The sequence below is a fragment of the Hemitrygon akajei genome, chromosome 1, assembly GCF_048418815.1.
Source record: "Hemitrygon akajei chromosome 1, sHemAka1.3, whole genome shotgun sequence".
NCBI classification, from domain to species: domain Eukaryota; kingdom Metazoa; phylum Chordata; class Chondrichthyes; order Myliobatiformes; family Dasyatidae; genus Hemitrygon; species Hemitrygon akajei.
Genome location: NC_133124.1, coordinates 200,642 through 217,578, shown reverse-complemented (window position 1 = coordinate 217,578; position 16,937 = coordinate 200,642). Strand labels below are relative to the sequence as shown.

The following is a 16,937-nucleotide window of genomic DNA, read 5'->3' as shown; positions in this document are numbered from 1 at the left end:
GAACAATCAAGAATCTATCAAATTCTACCTTTATACACATAAAGACCATAAAACCATAAGATGCCACAACTGCCTATGGCAAAGAATTCCATAAATTCACCACTCTCTGGCTGAAGAAATTCCTCATCTCTGTTCTGAAAGGATTCCCCTCAATTATGAAGCTCTATCCTCTGCTCTTAGACTACATAGCACCATCCAGAGACAGAGAAGCAGTTTCAGCGACAGGTTACTATCGATGCAATGCTCCTCAGACAGGATGAAGAGGTCAATACTCCCCAATGCCATTAGGCTTTACAATTCAACCGTCAGGGCTTAAGAACTTTTTAAAAGCTATTATAAATGCTTTTTGAGATATTGATTTAGATGCATATCATATTGTATGTAATTAGTTTTGCTACAACAAGTGTATGGGACATTGGAAAAAAAAAGTTGAATTTCCCCATGGGGATGAATAAAGTATCTATCTGTCTATCTATCTTCCATCAGAGGAAACAACCTCTCCACATTTACTTTATCAAGTCCTTTCAGTATTTAATAGTTTTCAAAGAGGTCACCTCTCATTCTTCCGAATTCTACTGTAACACCCTGGGAAAGGTTTCACTGCTAATGTAATGGTCTTTCTATAGAAGCAGTGCTTAGGTTATGGTTAGAGATAATGGGTGCTTTGGAATGTGAGCCATCCAATGAAGGGAGTGTGTTCGTGTTGTGTGCCTGACACCGGGGTGATCTGGGTCTTTGCTCAGCAGGAGATGGAGGGAGAAGATGCTGGAGTGGAGAGGTCGTAGTACTCAACCCAGAGCAGCGCCACAATCTGACAAAGGCCAGGGAGCTCAAAGGAGGATCGGCAAAATGGAAACCATGAGATCCAACTTGTGCATGTTAGACTGTCTCATTAAAATGGGCCCTTTTATTTACAAACTCTTTATTCAAATTAAGAACTATAAAGTTAAATCTTAGATAGGTACATGGAGCTTAGAAAAATAGAGGGCTATGCGCTAGGGAAATTCTAGGCAGTCTCTGGAGTAGGTTATACGGTCGGCACAAAATTGTGGGCCGAAGGGCCTGTAATGTGCTGTAAATTTCTATGTTCTACTTTCTATATTCTAAATCATTTAATTGCGTATGGTGTACTTTTATTTTGAGGTACTGACTTGTAACAGGGTAACAAATCACACAGCATCTACCTAAACAGGGAGTTTCAGGTGAACTCACACCTCAATCTCACATGGTTGGCAGGGCTAGAGATCGTCTTCCCTAGACTTACACAGCCAACAGAACCTGTGTGTTTCACTAGTGAATACAGGCCCAGAGCCATTAAAAATGCTCTTTATATGATGAGCCATTCAATTCTGGAATCATTTTTGTGAACCTCCTTTGAACCCTCTCTAGTTTCAGCACATTATTTTTACGATAAGGAGACCAAACCTGCTCACAATACTCCAAGTGAGGACTTACCAGTGCTTTATGAAGTTTCAACATTACATCTTACCGAAGCTTACGTTTTGGCCCTAAACGTCGACTGCACTTTTTTCCCATGGATGCTGCCTAGCCTGCTGAGTTCCTCCAACATTTTGTGTGTGTTGCTCAGATTTCCAGCATCTACAAATTTTGACTTGTTTGTGATTACATTACATCCTTGCTTTTATATTCCACTCCTCTTGAACTGAATGCTAACATTGCATTTATATACCTCACCACAGACTCAACCTGCAAATTAACCTTTAGGGATTCCTCAAAAAGGACTCCCAAGTCCCTTCACACTTCGTTTTTTTTGTATTTTCTCTCCATTTAGAAAATAGTCAACCCTTTCATTTCTTCTGCCAAAGTGCATGACCATACACTTCCAGACACAGTATACCATCTGTCATTTCTTTGCCTATTCTCCTAATCTGTATGTCCTCCTGTATCCTAGTTCTTCAAAACCACCTATCTTCATATCATACATTGCAACGTTAAAAGAATCAGTCCCTTGCAGCCTTGCATTTGATACCTTATCAAATGCTTTGCTGATATCCATATACACTTCATCTACTGCTCTACCTTCATCTGTGTGATTAGTCACATCCTCAAAAAATTCGGTCAGGCTCATAAGGCACAACCTGCCTTTGACAAAGCCATGCTGACTATTCCTAATCATGTTATGCCTCTCCAAATGTTCATTAATCTTGCCTCTCAGGATCTTCTCCATCAACTTACCAACCACTGAAGTAAGACTATAATTTCCTGGGCTATCTCTATTCCTTTTAAATAAGGGAATAGCATCTGCAACCATCCAATCCTCCAGAACCTCTCCCGTCCCCATTGATGATGCTAAGATCCTCGCCAGAGGCTCAGCAATCTCCTCCTTCGCCTCCCACAGTAGCCTGTGGTACATTTCGGGTCTCAGTGACTTAACCAACTTGATGCATTCCAAAAGCTCCAGCACATCTTCTTTCTTAATATCTACATGCTCAAACTTTTCAGGTCACTGTAAGTCAACCCTACAATTGCCAAGAGGCTTTTCCATAGTGAATACTGAAGTAAAGTATTCACTAAGTATCTTTGCTATCTCCACCGGTTCATACACAATTTCCACTGTCACACTTGATTGATCCTACTCCCTCACATCTTATCCTCTTGCTCTTCACATACTTGTAGAATGCCTTGGGGTTTTACCTTAATCCTGTCCGCCAAGGCCTTCTCATGGCCCATTGACAGGCCCATTCCCATCCTCTGGTTTCAACCAGAAAACTGGTAGGTTTGGTATTTGACTCTCTACCATATAGGGCTTAGCCGACCAGTGGTCCACCAACTTATGTTTCTCCGGTAGCCCTAAGTTCCTTATGAGGGCCCGGTCTTCCAGCAGGAGTTGGGAGAAGCTCACCTTTTGATCATACCTTCTCTTATTTCCTTGATTCTGCTTGGCATCTGCGACCCCAGCTAATTCATAAGCCCTTTTCAGCTCTCTTCTCATGTCAGATACATGCTTCAGATGTCTTCAGCGGTAAGTCACCCTCGTCAGTCCCAAAGCAAAGGCCAATGGGCGCCCTCACCTTGTACCCAAATATCAGGTAGTATGGCCAGTACCCGGTAGCTTCATTTTGGGTACAGTAGTAACTGTGAACCAGGTGTCCAATATGTTGACTCCACCTGCTCTTCTTGCTGATCTCCAAGGTTCTGAGCAGGTCTAGCAAGGTCCGATCAAACCCTTTGGGCTGGGGATCACCCTGCAGATGATAGGGCGTGATCCTTGACTTCTCGACTCCAAGCATGCCCAGTAACTCACCAATGAGTCTGCTCTCAAAATCCCGTCCCTGATTACTATGTATCCACCTGGGAAGGCCATAATAAAAGAAATACTTCTCCCATTACACTTTGGCCACCGTGGATGCCATCGGGTCCTTGGTAGAAAAAGCCTGTGAAGATCTGGTGTAGTGGTCTGTGATGACTAAGACATTCACCGCATTACTGGCATCGGGTTCTATTGACAGGAAATCCATACATACCAGGTCCAGGGGCCCCATACTCTGCAAGTGAGACAAGGGAGCTGCTCACTTAGGCAAAGTCTTTCACCGTATGCATCGAATGCACGACTTGCAGTGTTCTTCAACCTCCAACTTCATTTGGGGCCAGTAAAGCTGGCGTCTGAGCAACCCATAGGTCATGATGTCCAGAATCATCATGAAGTGACATCAATGCAATCCTCCGATACTTCTCTGGCAAAACCAGCTGGCAACACTGAGGTTGGTCCAACGGTGACATGAACCAGCATAGGATCTGGTTCCACAACTCCAACTGAAGCCGTTCTCTCAGTAATAGAGGCACCGCCGCGTGTTTCATCTTCTCTACCTGAGACATATCTCCCTTTTCAACTGCTGAGCAAATGATACCGATGCCCGGGTCGTCTTGCTGAGCAGCTGCCACTTTCCAAGAACTCAATTCCGGCAGCTGATTTGTCTTCAGAGCAGTAAGGTTACAGTAAACTTGGGCAATGGCATCATCTGAAGTTCCCAATTGATTCACCACTCGATCCTGCCTCTCCTTTCCCTCTGCCTTCACAGTGATGGCAAACTGACACATGGCCTTCACCTGCAGGGTAGGAACACTCTCACACTCCTTGTCCCTGACCAGTACCTCATGCACCCATCTGGACAAAGCATCAGCATCAATGTTCCTGCTTCCCAGCCGGTACTTCAGGCTGAAATCATAGGCAGACAACGCCACCAACCACCAATGGCCTGTGGCATCCAGTTTCGCCAAGGTCAAGATATAAGTTAGGGGGGTTGTTGTCCGTCCTCACCTCAAACTTGGCCCTGTAGAGATGGTCACTCAGCTTATCCACCACAGCCCATTTCAACGCCAGAAATTCCAACTTGTGCATGGGATAGTTTTTCTTGGAGGGTGACAGACTCCGGCTGACAAACACAATGGGTCTCAATCTGGTGCTCTGATCCTGATGCAAGACACTCCCTAAGCTCTCTAGCTGGCATCCATGTGCAGTACATATGGAAAACAGGGGCCCGCAAAAGCCTCCTCACATTTTGTATCCCACCTCAGTCCAAAGGGCACCAACAGGCTAAGATACTCTCCACTCTCTTGTCCTTTTTTCTCCCCCCTTTCTTCCTCAAGGGAGGGTAACCACACAGAAGCTGATTCAATGGTGACGCTCTTTCACGTACCCTTTCATGAACCTCCAATAGTAACCATAGAACCCGAGGAACGAACGTAGAGCACTCACAGTCTGGGGTCTTGTCCTAGTCACTGCCTCTATCTTAGCCAGATTTGTAGCTACTCTATCCAGTGAGACTATGTGCCCAACATCGCTAACAGACATTTGGCAGAACTGGCACGTCCAGGGAAAGTTTTAACCCTTCAGCTTTCAGGCGGCCCAGCACCTTCAGCCTCGCTTCATGTTCTTCCAAGGTGGACCCAAACACTATGAGGGCATCCAGATACACCAATTCCTCAAGCAAGTTCACATCCCCCACCGTCTTCTCCATGACCCGCTAGAAGGTTGCAGGGGTCTCCGATATGCCCTGGGGCATCCTTTCGAACTGGAAAAATCTCAGAGGAAATATACATGCCGTCTTCTCTTTGTCGGCCTCACTCACGGTGATCTGGTAATATCCATTCCTCAAGTCCAGCATAATGAACCACTTTGCACCACTCAGGCAGGCCAGCGTGTCTTGAATCCTCGGGACAGTATACTGGTCAGGAGCAGTGTGCCTATTCAGAGTCTATAGTCCACGTACATCTGTATCTTCCCAATCTTCTTTCTGGCCACTACTATTGGGGATGCATTGGGGCTTCGGGCATTGGTAATAACTTCAACTTACACAAATGTTGCCGAATGTCCTCCATCTCTACAGGGGCCAGTCACCACGACCTCTCTCTAAACGGGGTGTCCTCGGTCACCTGGATAGTGTAACGAGTGCTCTTGGAACAACCCACGTCAAACTTGTCAGTGGAAAAGAAACCTTCCAGCTTCAAAATCTTCTCTACTAACCTCCTCTTCCAACCCTCAGGAACCAGGGTGTCCCCAAAGTTGAATAACTCAGTGGTCAACTTCCCCCTTTTTCCAACAGTTTCTCCCTGGCTTGTCTCACAGGGACACTAGACATTACAGTCATTGGGAACTAATGCACCAGGGGCATCCCCCCGCTTGAAGGTGGCCTCCCTCTTCGTAGTGTTCCTGACAATCACTGCCATCCTGCTCACCTATACAACCAAGGGCTTATGCAATTTGGGCCACACCAGTCCCCCAGCAGAAAATCCCGACTCCCCCTCATGGTCTATCGGAGCATCCACTAAGAGGGCATCGCTCTCAGATGCTCCGGGAAATTTAGGGTTTCCCATTACTCTCGTTATTTCCCTGGGCTGTACCGCCATTGGCTTCGACTAGGTGAACCACCCTCGTCTAAATTCGGTATCCGGCCCAATGCAGCCATGCATTTCCTCAAAAGCAGCTTGAAACACTGGGTGAACGGACAATGCTCCCAGAAAGCTCTCACCAGCCTTCTTGCAGGCCCCCTTGAGCCTCCTCACAAAAAGGGTGTTGGTCCTCACCAGAATTGAAACGCCGCCCTTCTCAACAGGGTCTGGACAAACCAGCACCAATGTATCAAGGACCTCAGACACTCCCACGTCGGTCTCCGAGAATTGACAAAGAACCGTTGTACGGATAATCACTAGCACTAAGCCCCCAGATCTCCAGTGCCCTGAATGGGGCCAATGGTAAATGCTTCAGATACCAGTTGTAAAATGAACGGTACAACAACGTGACCTGCGACCCACTGTCGAGTATGGCTTTAGCATAAATACCCTCTATCCTCAGCAACACACTGGAGCATGGTCCCATTAAGCCTTCAGGAATAGGGCCCACCCCCATCAGCTCCATCAAATGGGGGTGAGGTCACACCCCCTGATAACAACTGACATATCTCCATTCTCAACTCTGTCACATTCTCCTCTACCACTCCCTGGGGTAGGCCATCCATGGTCACTTCCCCACAGGGCACTACTACTGAGGACTGTACCCTGCTGACGGAGGCCTCCTGCACCTCTGACACGTTCTCCTCTTCCCGTACCTCTCTAATCAGCTCAACAAAAGATGGAGGGGTGTAAGATGGTGTCTTACAAAACTGTCAAAGACCCCAAGCAATCATGTCCTGGGACCAGGCGGCCCTGGCTATCTGGTCCACTCTTAACTGATCCACCTCAGCTGCCTGAATGACCCCTCTGCGCTGCGAACAATTTAGCCATCTCTCTAGCCAAAAAACATAAGCAGAAAGCTTCTTCCCCTTCTCCTGATGCATGTTCTAAAACCCCACCATGAGCTCCATTGAGCTTCCTGTCAGGCCAAAAACATTGTCCAGTGCTTGCATGTAATTGACAGCTGTTGCTAGGGGATACTGTAACCTGGTGGCTCTCACAATGTCAGCAGTCCGCCCATTCAAACTTTCAACCAGTCTCTGTCACCTTACGTCATCAGAGCACTGCCACTCATCTAACAACTGAGAGGTCTGCTCCACCCAAGCCTTATACTTCTCTTTCTCTTTAGGGGTGAGCATTCAGTGAATAGGCGGAGCTTATCATAGCTGGGACTTTGAACCTGTGCATTTTTCCATTTATTCACCAGAAAGGTAAGGGCAGATACTAACTCAGAATTCTCACTCTTCACTGGAGGACATAGACTAATTAGACATTCCAAATCCGACCACTCCTTCCCCTCACTCCTCAGAAATGATAAAACCTTGTCTTTGAAACCTCCACCCCCAGCTACCGGTACATCAGCGCTGGTCTGCATTAAAATGAGAGCTGTGCCAGGCATTTTATTAAACCTCTGCCCTGCAATTGCAACTTTAACAGTTCTTAACAGTTAAAGATTCAAATTAACAATTCATTCAAAGTATGAGTATCTACCCCACTGGTTCAATGCTCAGGGTAATTGCACAGCATTCAACAAAATCAATCACGATCGATATCCATACAATTGTAACTCTCAGTTCAACTAGTGGCTTAATGTAGGGGAAGACAGCCCTCGGCCCGGCCAAACTTAAGAAATCTTGTTTGGGTGGATGCTGTGCGATGTGTCCCCTGTTACAAATCAGTACCATGAAATAACAAACAGTACACAATATGCGATTAAACGATTGAGCTTTATAATTCTTAATTTGACTATATGGTTAGTAAAGAAACAAAAACAGAAAAGGGCCCATTCTCATGAAACAGTCTAATGCACAACGTTGGAGCTTACGGTTCAGTCCACTGATTCCCCCTTGACCTCCTCCAAGTGTAGCTGACCCTCGGACCCTCACTCCAAGTCCACTCCATCCAGCGGTCTACCAACTCTCTCCATTTACGTCTTCTCTCCTCATCTCTCCCCGGCAAAAGACTGCGAATTCCCTGCTCCCAGACCCACAAGAAAGAACAACATCCCTCTCATTGAATCGCCCACATTCCAAAGCCCCATTATCTCTAGTCATAGCCCAAACATTACTGCTACAGGAAACCATTACATTACAGCAAAAGAGAGGCAAAAGTGGATATCGGACTGCTGGAAAATGATGCTGGAGAAGTAATAATGGGGAGCATGGAAATGGCAGAAGAACTAAATAAGTATTTTGCATGTCTTCTCTTTGGAAAACACTAGCAGTATGGTGAGAGTTCCAGGTGTCAGGGATCATGAAGTGTGTGAAGTTACCATAATTAAGAGAAGATTCTTGGGAAACTCAAAGGTCTGAAGGTAGATAAGTCACCTGGCCCAGAGTTCTGAAAGGGGTGGCTGAACAGATCATGAAGGCATTATCTTGTCTTGAAATGAACTTTCAAGAATCACTAGATTCCGGAATAGTTCCAGAAGACTGAAAAGTTGAAAATCTTCAGGAAGGCAGAAGAAAGGAAACTAGGCCAGTAGGTCTGACCTTAGTGATTGGGAAGATGTTGGAGATGATTATTAAAGATGAGGTCTCAGGGTACTTGGAAGCACATGATAAAATAAGCCATAATCAGCATGGTTTCCTCAAGGGAACATCTTGTCTGAAAAATTTGCTGGAATTATTTGAGGAAATGACAAGCAGGATGGGCAAAAGAGTATTGGTTGATGTTGTGTACATGGATTTTAAGAAGGCCTTTGAGAAGGTGCCACACATTAGGCTGCTTCACAAACTACAAGCCCATGGTAATACAGGATAGATTCTAGGATGGATAAAGCAGTGGCTGATTGGCAGGAGGCAAAGAGTGGGAATAAAGGGAGCCTTTTCTGGCTGGCTGCTGGTGACTAGTAGTATTCCACAGAGGTCTGTGGAATTGGCAGATGGAGTTCAACACAGCTAAGTGTGAGGTGGTTCATTTTGGTAGATCAAATATGATGGCAGAATATAGTATTAGTGGTAAGACTCTTGGGAGTGTGGAGGATTAGAAGGTTCTTGGAGTCCAAGTCCATAGGACATTCAAAGCTGCTGCGCAGGTTGACTGTGGTTAAGAAAGCATATGGTGTATTGGCCTTCATCAATTGTGGGATTGAGTTTAAGAGCTGAGAGGTAATGTCGCAGCTATGTAGGATCCTAGTCAGACTTCACATGGAGTACTGTGAAGTTCTGGTCACCTCACTACAGGAAGGATGTGGAAACCATAGAAAAGGTGCAGAGGAGATTTACAACCAGAGAACCAGAGTGTAGGAACAGATGTATGGGAGAAGGAAGAAAAAGACAGTAAAGTTCTTTGTACTGTTAGAGATAAACAGAGAGGAAGAGGTGGAGAATTTCTTAAATGCATTTATTTTAATGCTAGGAGCATTGTAAGAAAGGTGGATGAGCTTAGAGCATGGATAGATACCTGGAAATATGATGTTGTAGCTATTAGTGAAACATGGTTGTAGGAGGGGTGTGATTGGCAACTAAATATTCCTGGATTTCATTGCTTCAGGTGTGATAGAATCAGAGGGATAAGAGGGGGAGGTGTTGCGTTGCTTGTCAGAGAAAATATTACAGCGTTGCTTGTCAGAGAAAATATTACAGCGGTGCTCTGGCAGGACAGATTAAAGGGCTCGTCTGGGGAGACTATTTGGGTGGAATTGAGGAATGGGAAAGGTGTAGTAACATTTATAGGGGTGTATTATAGACCACCTAACGGGGAGCAAGAATTGGAGGAGCAAATTTGCAAGGAGATAGCAGATATTTGTAGTAAGCACAGGGTTGTGATTGTGTGAGATTTTAATTTTCCACACATAGACTGGGAAGCCAATACTGTAAAAGGGATGGATGGTTTGGAGTTTGTAAAATGTGTGCAGGATAGTTTTTTGCAGCAATACATAGAGGTACGAACTAGAGAAGGGGCAGTGTTGGATCTTATGTTAGGGAATGAAATAGGTCAGGTGACAGAGGTATGTGGTGGGGAGCACTTTGGGTCCAGTGATCACAATGCCATTAGTTTCAATATAATTATGGAGAAGGATAGGACCGGACCCAGGGTTGAGATTTTTGATTGGAGAAAGGCTAACTTTGAGGAGATCCGAAAGGATTGGGACAATTTGTTTTATGGGAAGGATATAATAGAGAAATGGAAGTCATTTAAAGGTGAAATTTTGAGGGTACAGAATCTTTATGTTCCCGTTAGGTTTAAAGGAAAGGTTAAAAGTTTAAGAGAGATATTGAGATATTGAGAAGATATTGATATTGAGAAGTTTGAGAGGTTTTCAAGGGATATTGTAAACTTGGTTAGAAAAAAGAGAGATATCTACAATAAATATAGGCAGCATGGAGTAAATGAGGTGCTCGAGGAATATAAAGAATGTAAGAAGAATCTTAAGAAAGAAATTAGAAAAGCTAAAAGAAGATACAAGGTTGCTTTGGCAAGTAAGGTGAAAGTAAATCCAAAGGGTTTCTACAGTTATATTAATAGCAAAAGGATAGTGAGGGATAAAATTGGTCCCTTAGAGAATCAGAATGGACAGCTATGTGTGGAGCCCAAAGAGATGGAGTAGATCTTCAACAATTTCTTTTGTTCGGTATTCACTAAGGACAAGGATATTGAATTCTGTAAGTTAAGGGAAACAAGCAGGGTAGTTATGGAAATTATAATGATTAAAGAGGAGGAAGTACTGGCGCTTTTAAGGAATATAAAAGTGGATAAATCTGCAGGTCCTGACACGATATTCCCTAGGACCTTGAGGGAAATTAGTGTAGAAATAGCAAGGGCTCTGACAGAAATATTTCAAATGTCATTAGAAACAGCGATGGTGCCGGAGGACTGGTGTATTGCTCATCTGGTTCCATTGTTTAAAAAGGGTTCTCAGAGTAAACCTAGCAATTATAGGCCTCACGAGTGAAATCTGCAGATGCTGGAAACAAATTAAAAAACATGAAATGCTGACAGAACTCAGCAGGCCGGACAGCATCTATGGGAGGAGGTAATAACGACGTTTCGGCCCGAAATGTCGTTATTACCTCCTCCCATAGATGCTGTCCAGCCTGCTGAGTTCTGCCAGCATTTTGTGTTCAATTATAGGCCTATCAGTTTGACGTCAGTGGTGGGTAAATTAATGGAACGTATTCTTACAGATGGTATATATAATTATCTGGATAGACAGGGTCTGATCAGGAACAGTCAGCATGGATTTGTGCGTGGAAGGTCATGTTTGACAAATCTTACTGAATTTTTTGAAGAGGTTACGAGGAAAGTTGACGAGGGTAAAGCAATGGATGTTGTCTATATGGACTTCAGTAAGGCCTCTGACAAGGTTCCGCATGGATGGTTAGTTAGGAAGGTTCAATCTTTAGGTATTAACATTGAAGTAGTAAAATGGATTCAACAGTGGCTGGATGGGAGATGCCAGAGAGTAGTGGTGGATAACTGTCAGGATGGAGGCCGGTGACTAGTGGTGTGCCTCAGGGATCTGTACTGGGTCCAATGTTTTTGTCATATACATTAATGATCTGGATGATGGGGTGGTAAATTGGATTAGTAAGTATGCAAATGATACTAAGGTAGATGGCGTTGTGGATAATGAAGGAGGTTTTTAAAGCTTGCAGAGAGATTTAGGTCAGTTAGAAGAGTGGGCTGAACGATGGCAGATGGAGTTTAAAGCTGTTAAGTGTGAGGTGCTACATTTTGGTAGGAATAATCCAAATAGGACATACATGGTAAATGGTAGGGCATTGAAGAATGCAGTAGAACAGAGTGTTCTAGGAATAAAGGAGCATAGTTCCCTGAAGGTGGAATCTCATGTGGATAGGGTGATGAAGAAAGCTTTTGGTATGCTGGCCTTTATAAATTAGAGCATTGAGTATAGGAGTTGTTATGTAATGTTAAAATTGTACAAGGCATTGGTAAGGCAAAATTTGGAGTATTGTGTACAGTTCTGGTCAATGAATTATAAGAAAGATGTCAACAAAATAGAGAGATTTACTAGAATGTTACCTGGGTTTCATCACCTAAGTTACAGGGAAAGGTTGAACATGTTAGGTCTTTATTCTTTGGAGCATAGAAGGTTGAGGGGGGACTTGATAGAGGTATTTAAAATTATGAGGGGGATAGATAGAGTTGACGTGTATAGGCTTTTTCTATTGAGAGTAAGGGAGATTCAAACAAGAGGACATTAGTTGAGAGTTGGGGGCAAAAGTTTAAGGGTAACACGAGGGGAATTTCTTTACTCAGAGAGTGGTAGCTGTGTGGAACGAGCTTCCAGTAGAAGTAGTAGAGGCAGGTTCAGTATTGTCATTTAATGTATAATTGGATAGGCATATGGACAGGAAAGGAATGGAGGGTTATGGTCTGAGTCCAAGCCAGTGGAACTAGGTGAGAGTAAGCGTTCGGCACGGACTAGAAGGGCCGAGATGGCCTGTTTCCGTGCTGTAATTGTTATATGGTTACAAGGATGTTGCCTGGATTGGGGAGCTTGCCTTAAGAAAATTGGTTGAGTGAACTTGGTCTTTTTTCCTTGGTGCGACCGAGGATGAGAGGTGACCTGATAGAAGCATATAAGATGATGAGAGGCATTGATCGTATGGATAGTCAGAGGTTTTTCCCCAGGACTGAAACGGCTAGCACAAGAGGGCACAGTTTTAAGGTGCTTGGGAGTAGGTACAGAGGAAATGTCAGGGGTAAGTTTTTTTAACGCTGATTGGTGAGTGTGTGCAATGGGCTGCTGGCAACGGTGGTGGAGGCAGATACGATAAGGTCTTTTAAAAGACTCCTGAATAGGTACATGGAGCTTAGAAAAATAGAGGGCTATGGGTAACCCTAGGTAATTTCTAAGGTAAGGACCTGTGCAGCACAGCTTTGTGGGCTGAAGAGCCTGTATTGTGCTATAGGTTTTCTATGTTAGATTCTCCATTGGAACCACCTGCTGCCCCTGGTACAAGAGGTACAGGTCGACCTAGAGCCCAACTTGGGGCCTACACCTAGTAAGAGGACTCTGAAGAAACTTTTGGTATTGTGTTTAATATTACTGGCTAGCTTACTTTTGTATTGCATCTTTACTGTCTTAATGACTCTTTAGTTACTTTGTTTGTTTTTAATAGCTTCCAAATTCTCCACCTTCTCATTAATTTTTGCTCTATTGTATAACCTTTCTTTGACTTTGACCTCTTGTTAACCACTATTGTATCTTCTTTCCTTTAGAATACTTTTTCCTCTTTGGGATGTATACATCTTGTGCTTTCAAACTGCATCCAGAAATTCCAGCTATTACTGCTCTGCTGTCACCCCTGCCAGTGTTCTTCTCCAATCAATTCTGGCCAGCTCCTCTCTCATGCCTCTGTAATTCTCTTTACCCCACTGTTATACTGATACATCTGACTTCAGCTTCTCCTTCTCAAATTTCAGGGTGAATTTGATCATTGAATGATTACTTGCCCCTCAGGGTTATTTTGTCTTAAGCTCTCAAATGAATTCTGGTATATTGCACAACATCCAATCCAGAATAGTGAGCTCAACCATAAGCTGCTCTAAAAAGCCTTCTCATAAGCACTATAGAAATTTCCCCCTGCTGGAATCCATCACCAACCTGATTTTCCCAATCTACCTTCATACTTAAGACCCCCCCCCCCCCCATGACTATTATAACATTGCCCGTTTGCATTTTCTATCTCACATTGTAATTTGTAGGCCACATCCTTACTACTGTTTTGGGGTCTGTATACAACTCCCATCTGGGTCTTTTTACCCTTACAATTCCTTTGATCTATCCACAATGTTTCTACATCTTCCAACCCTATGTTGCCTCTCTATATTGATTTTACTTCATTTTTTACCAATAGAGCAACAACACCCTCTCTGTCTTCATCCCTATCCTTTCAATACAATGTGTATCCTTGGATATTAAGCTCCCAGCTATACTCTTTCAGCCATGATCAGTGATGCCCCTAACATCATTCCTGCCAAACTACATCCGTGCTGTGTTCACCAACCTTATTCCATATACTACACACATTCAAATATAACACCTTCAGTCATGTATTCACACTTTTCAATTTTGTCTGCTTTTTACATTGCAATTCATCCTATTGACTGCAATTTTGCCCTATCAACAGCCTCTCCTCATTGCACTGCCTCTGTTTGTAAACCAGCTACTGCATCTTTAGCACTATCATCTGCCTTTCCTACAATATTCCTTGCATTGAAATATATGCAGCTCAGGGCACTAGTTGGACCATGCTCAACCTTCTGATTTCTAACTTTGCCCGAGGTTTTACCAACATCTGTCTCCACAACCTCTCCACTATCTTTTCCAGCACTCTGGTTCCCATCTCCCTGCAACTCTAGTTTAAACCCACTGGGCAGTATTAACAAATCTTCCCACTAGGATATTAGCACCCCTCCAGTTCAGGTGCAGACTCAGTGCCAGAGAACTGATCACTGTGACTTCCCTCTGCTACTTCATTTCCCCTGGCAGTATCCAAAGTAATGTACCTGTTGTTGAGGGGGATGGTCATGGGTGTACTCTGCACTGGCTCCTTAACCCCTTTCCCATTCCTGACTGTCACCCTGTTTCCTACGTCCTCACCTTGGGGGTAACTATCTCTCTACATGTCCTACCTATCACCCCCCCTGAATGATCTAGAGTTCATCCAGTTCCAGCTCCAACTCCTTAATACGGTTTGTTCGAAGCTGCAGTTGGATGCACTTCTCACAGTTGTAGTCATCAGGGACACTGGAGATCTTTTCACTATCCTGACTGACATTTCCACTGTACGAGCTGAGCATATATAAAGGGAAAAAGGAGCTTTTCTTTCATTTGCTTTCTCTGAGTGAAGCCTCAAAGAGCTTAAGTTGCAAGATCACCACTCTATGTCCTTTCCAATGATGGCCGCTGCCTTCCTTTAATTTACTCTTACTAATCAATCCCAAACGCCAATTGGTCGCTGGTCAAAGCACTGTTTAGATTACTATCTAAATGGAGTCGTTAGGAAAAGGGGAAGTACAACGAGATCTAGGTGTTCTTGTACATCAGTCAATGAAAGCAAGCATGCAGGTACAGCGTGCAGTGAAGAAGGCTAATGGCATGCTGGCTTTTATAACAAGAGGAATTGAGTATAGGAGTATAGAGGTCCTTCTGCAGCTGTACAGAGCCCTGGTGAGACCACACCTGGAGTATTGTGTGCAGTTTTGGTCTCCAAATTTGAGGAAGGACATTCTTGCTATTGAGGGAGTGCAGCGTAGGTTCACAAGGTTAATTCCCAGAATGGCGGGACTGTCATATGTTGAAAGAATGGAGCGACTGGGCTTGTATACACTGGAATTTAGAAGGATGAGAGGGGATCTGATTGAAACATAAGATTATTAAGGGATTAGACACACTGGAGGCAGGAAGCATGTTCCCGCTGATGAGTGAGTCCAGAACTAGAGGCCACAGTTTAAGAATAAGGGGTAGGCCATTTGAACAGAGATGTGGAAAAACTTTTTCACCCAGAGAGTGGTGGATATGTGGAATGCTCTGCCCCAGAAGGCAGTGGAGGCCAAGTCTCTGGATGCATTCAAGAGAGGTAGGTAGAGCTCTTATAGATAGCGGGGTCAAGGGATATGGGGAGAGGGCAAGAATGGGGTACTGATTGTGTATGATCAGCCATGATCACAGTGAATGGCGGTGCTAGCTAGAAGGGCCGAATGACCTACTCCTGCACCTACTGTCTATTGTCTGTTGTTGCTGCTGCCTTTTTATCCTCAGGCAGTGGACCTGATTGTTGTCCCCTCCTCTCCAAACTTCTGATGTCCAGATTGGCTGCTGGTCAAAGTTACAGACAATAACTCCAGAAAATTTCACAAATTACATGCAATTGACTGCTGAAGCTTTAGACAAGTTAGCCTTTTCCCTGAACACAGTTTGCAAACCAGCTGTCAAAACAAATCATTAATTATATTTTCATTAAGGAAAACAGACCTTGGCATCGATCTGGCGGTAGCAGGAAACACCATAAACTGTCTTTTCATTCCCACTCCTTGGAGGCAAATGGAAGTAAATTGTATCTGAATGAGAGAAGGAGAGAGAACAATCAGAAAACAGCACAGCACTTCAACAGGTCCTTCAGCCACTGCCTACACAGGACTCACAGTCCCTCCATTCCCTGTCTGTTCATGTGTTTATCTAAATGCCTTTGAAACGTTGCTCTCATATCTGCTACCATCACCTCCCTAGTAGCGCATATATCTAGTCAAGATGGTGCCTGCATACAATGCTCCCACGGTCTACATCATCTGGATAAACCTCAAAACTATTTATTACATCTCTTCTATGTTTTTTGCATCCTCGAATGTGTTGGTAGAACTGTTGGAGCCTGTGATTTGCAGTTTGGAGACAGTTTGGGTGATTCAGAGCTTTGCACTATCCTAGAGGATTCTGGGAGGCAACAAGCACAAGTCTTGCGGCGAGGAGGCTGCAGGGGTGGGGGGGGGCATGTGAGTCGAAGTTTGATTCCATTGTTCACTAATTAAAATGATGAGGGAGATTGAAACATCGGGCAAATGGGGAACATAAGAAATAGGATTAGGGCATGTAGCCCAATGAGCCTGCTCCACCATTCAATAAGATCTTGGCTGATCTGACCATAGATTCATCTCCACCTTCCTGCCTTTTCCCCCATAACCCTTAATTCCACTACAATGCAAATATATATTCAATCTTCTCTTAAATATATTTACTGAGGTAGCCTTCACTGCTTCTTTGGGCAGAGAATTCCACAGACTCATCACTCTTTGGGAAAAACAGTTCCTCCTCTGTCCTAAATTTACTCCCACAAATCTTGAGGCTAGGTCCCTTAGTTCTAGTCTCACCTACCAGTGGAAACAACTTGCCTGCCTCTTATCTACCCACTTCATAATTTTATGTTTCTATAAGATCTCCTCTCATTCCTCTGAATTCCAGCAAGTCCAGTCCCTGGCGACTCAATCTCTTCTCATAGTCTAACCCCCTCATCTCTGGAATCAACCTGCTGTACCTCCACTGCATGGTCTCCAAAGCC

The 16,937-nt window shown here is 44.2% G+C and overlaps 1 protein-coding gene across 3 annotated transcripts in view; it reads right to left on the bottom strand.

Annotated features, from left to right (window-relative positions):
* The window catches only part of avl9 (AVL9 homolog (S. cerevisiase)), a 305,466-nt gene that overhangs the window by 262,376 nt on the left and 26,153 nt on the right, over window positions 1-16,937 (bottom strand). For all 3 annotated transcript variants that reach the window (XM_073070590.1, XM_073070639.1, XM_073070722.1), the window contains exon 3: window positions 15,860-15,945. In XM_073070590.1, coding sequence (XP_072926691.1) covers window positions 15,860-15,945 — 86 coding nt within the window. The remainder of the gene's footprint in view (window positions 1-15,859; window positions 15,946-16,937) is intronic.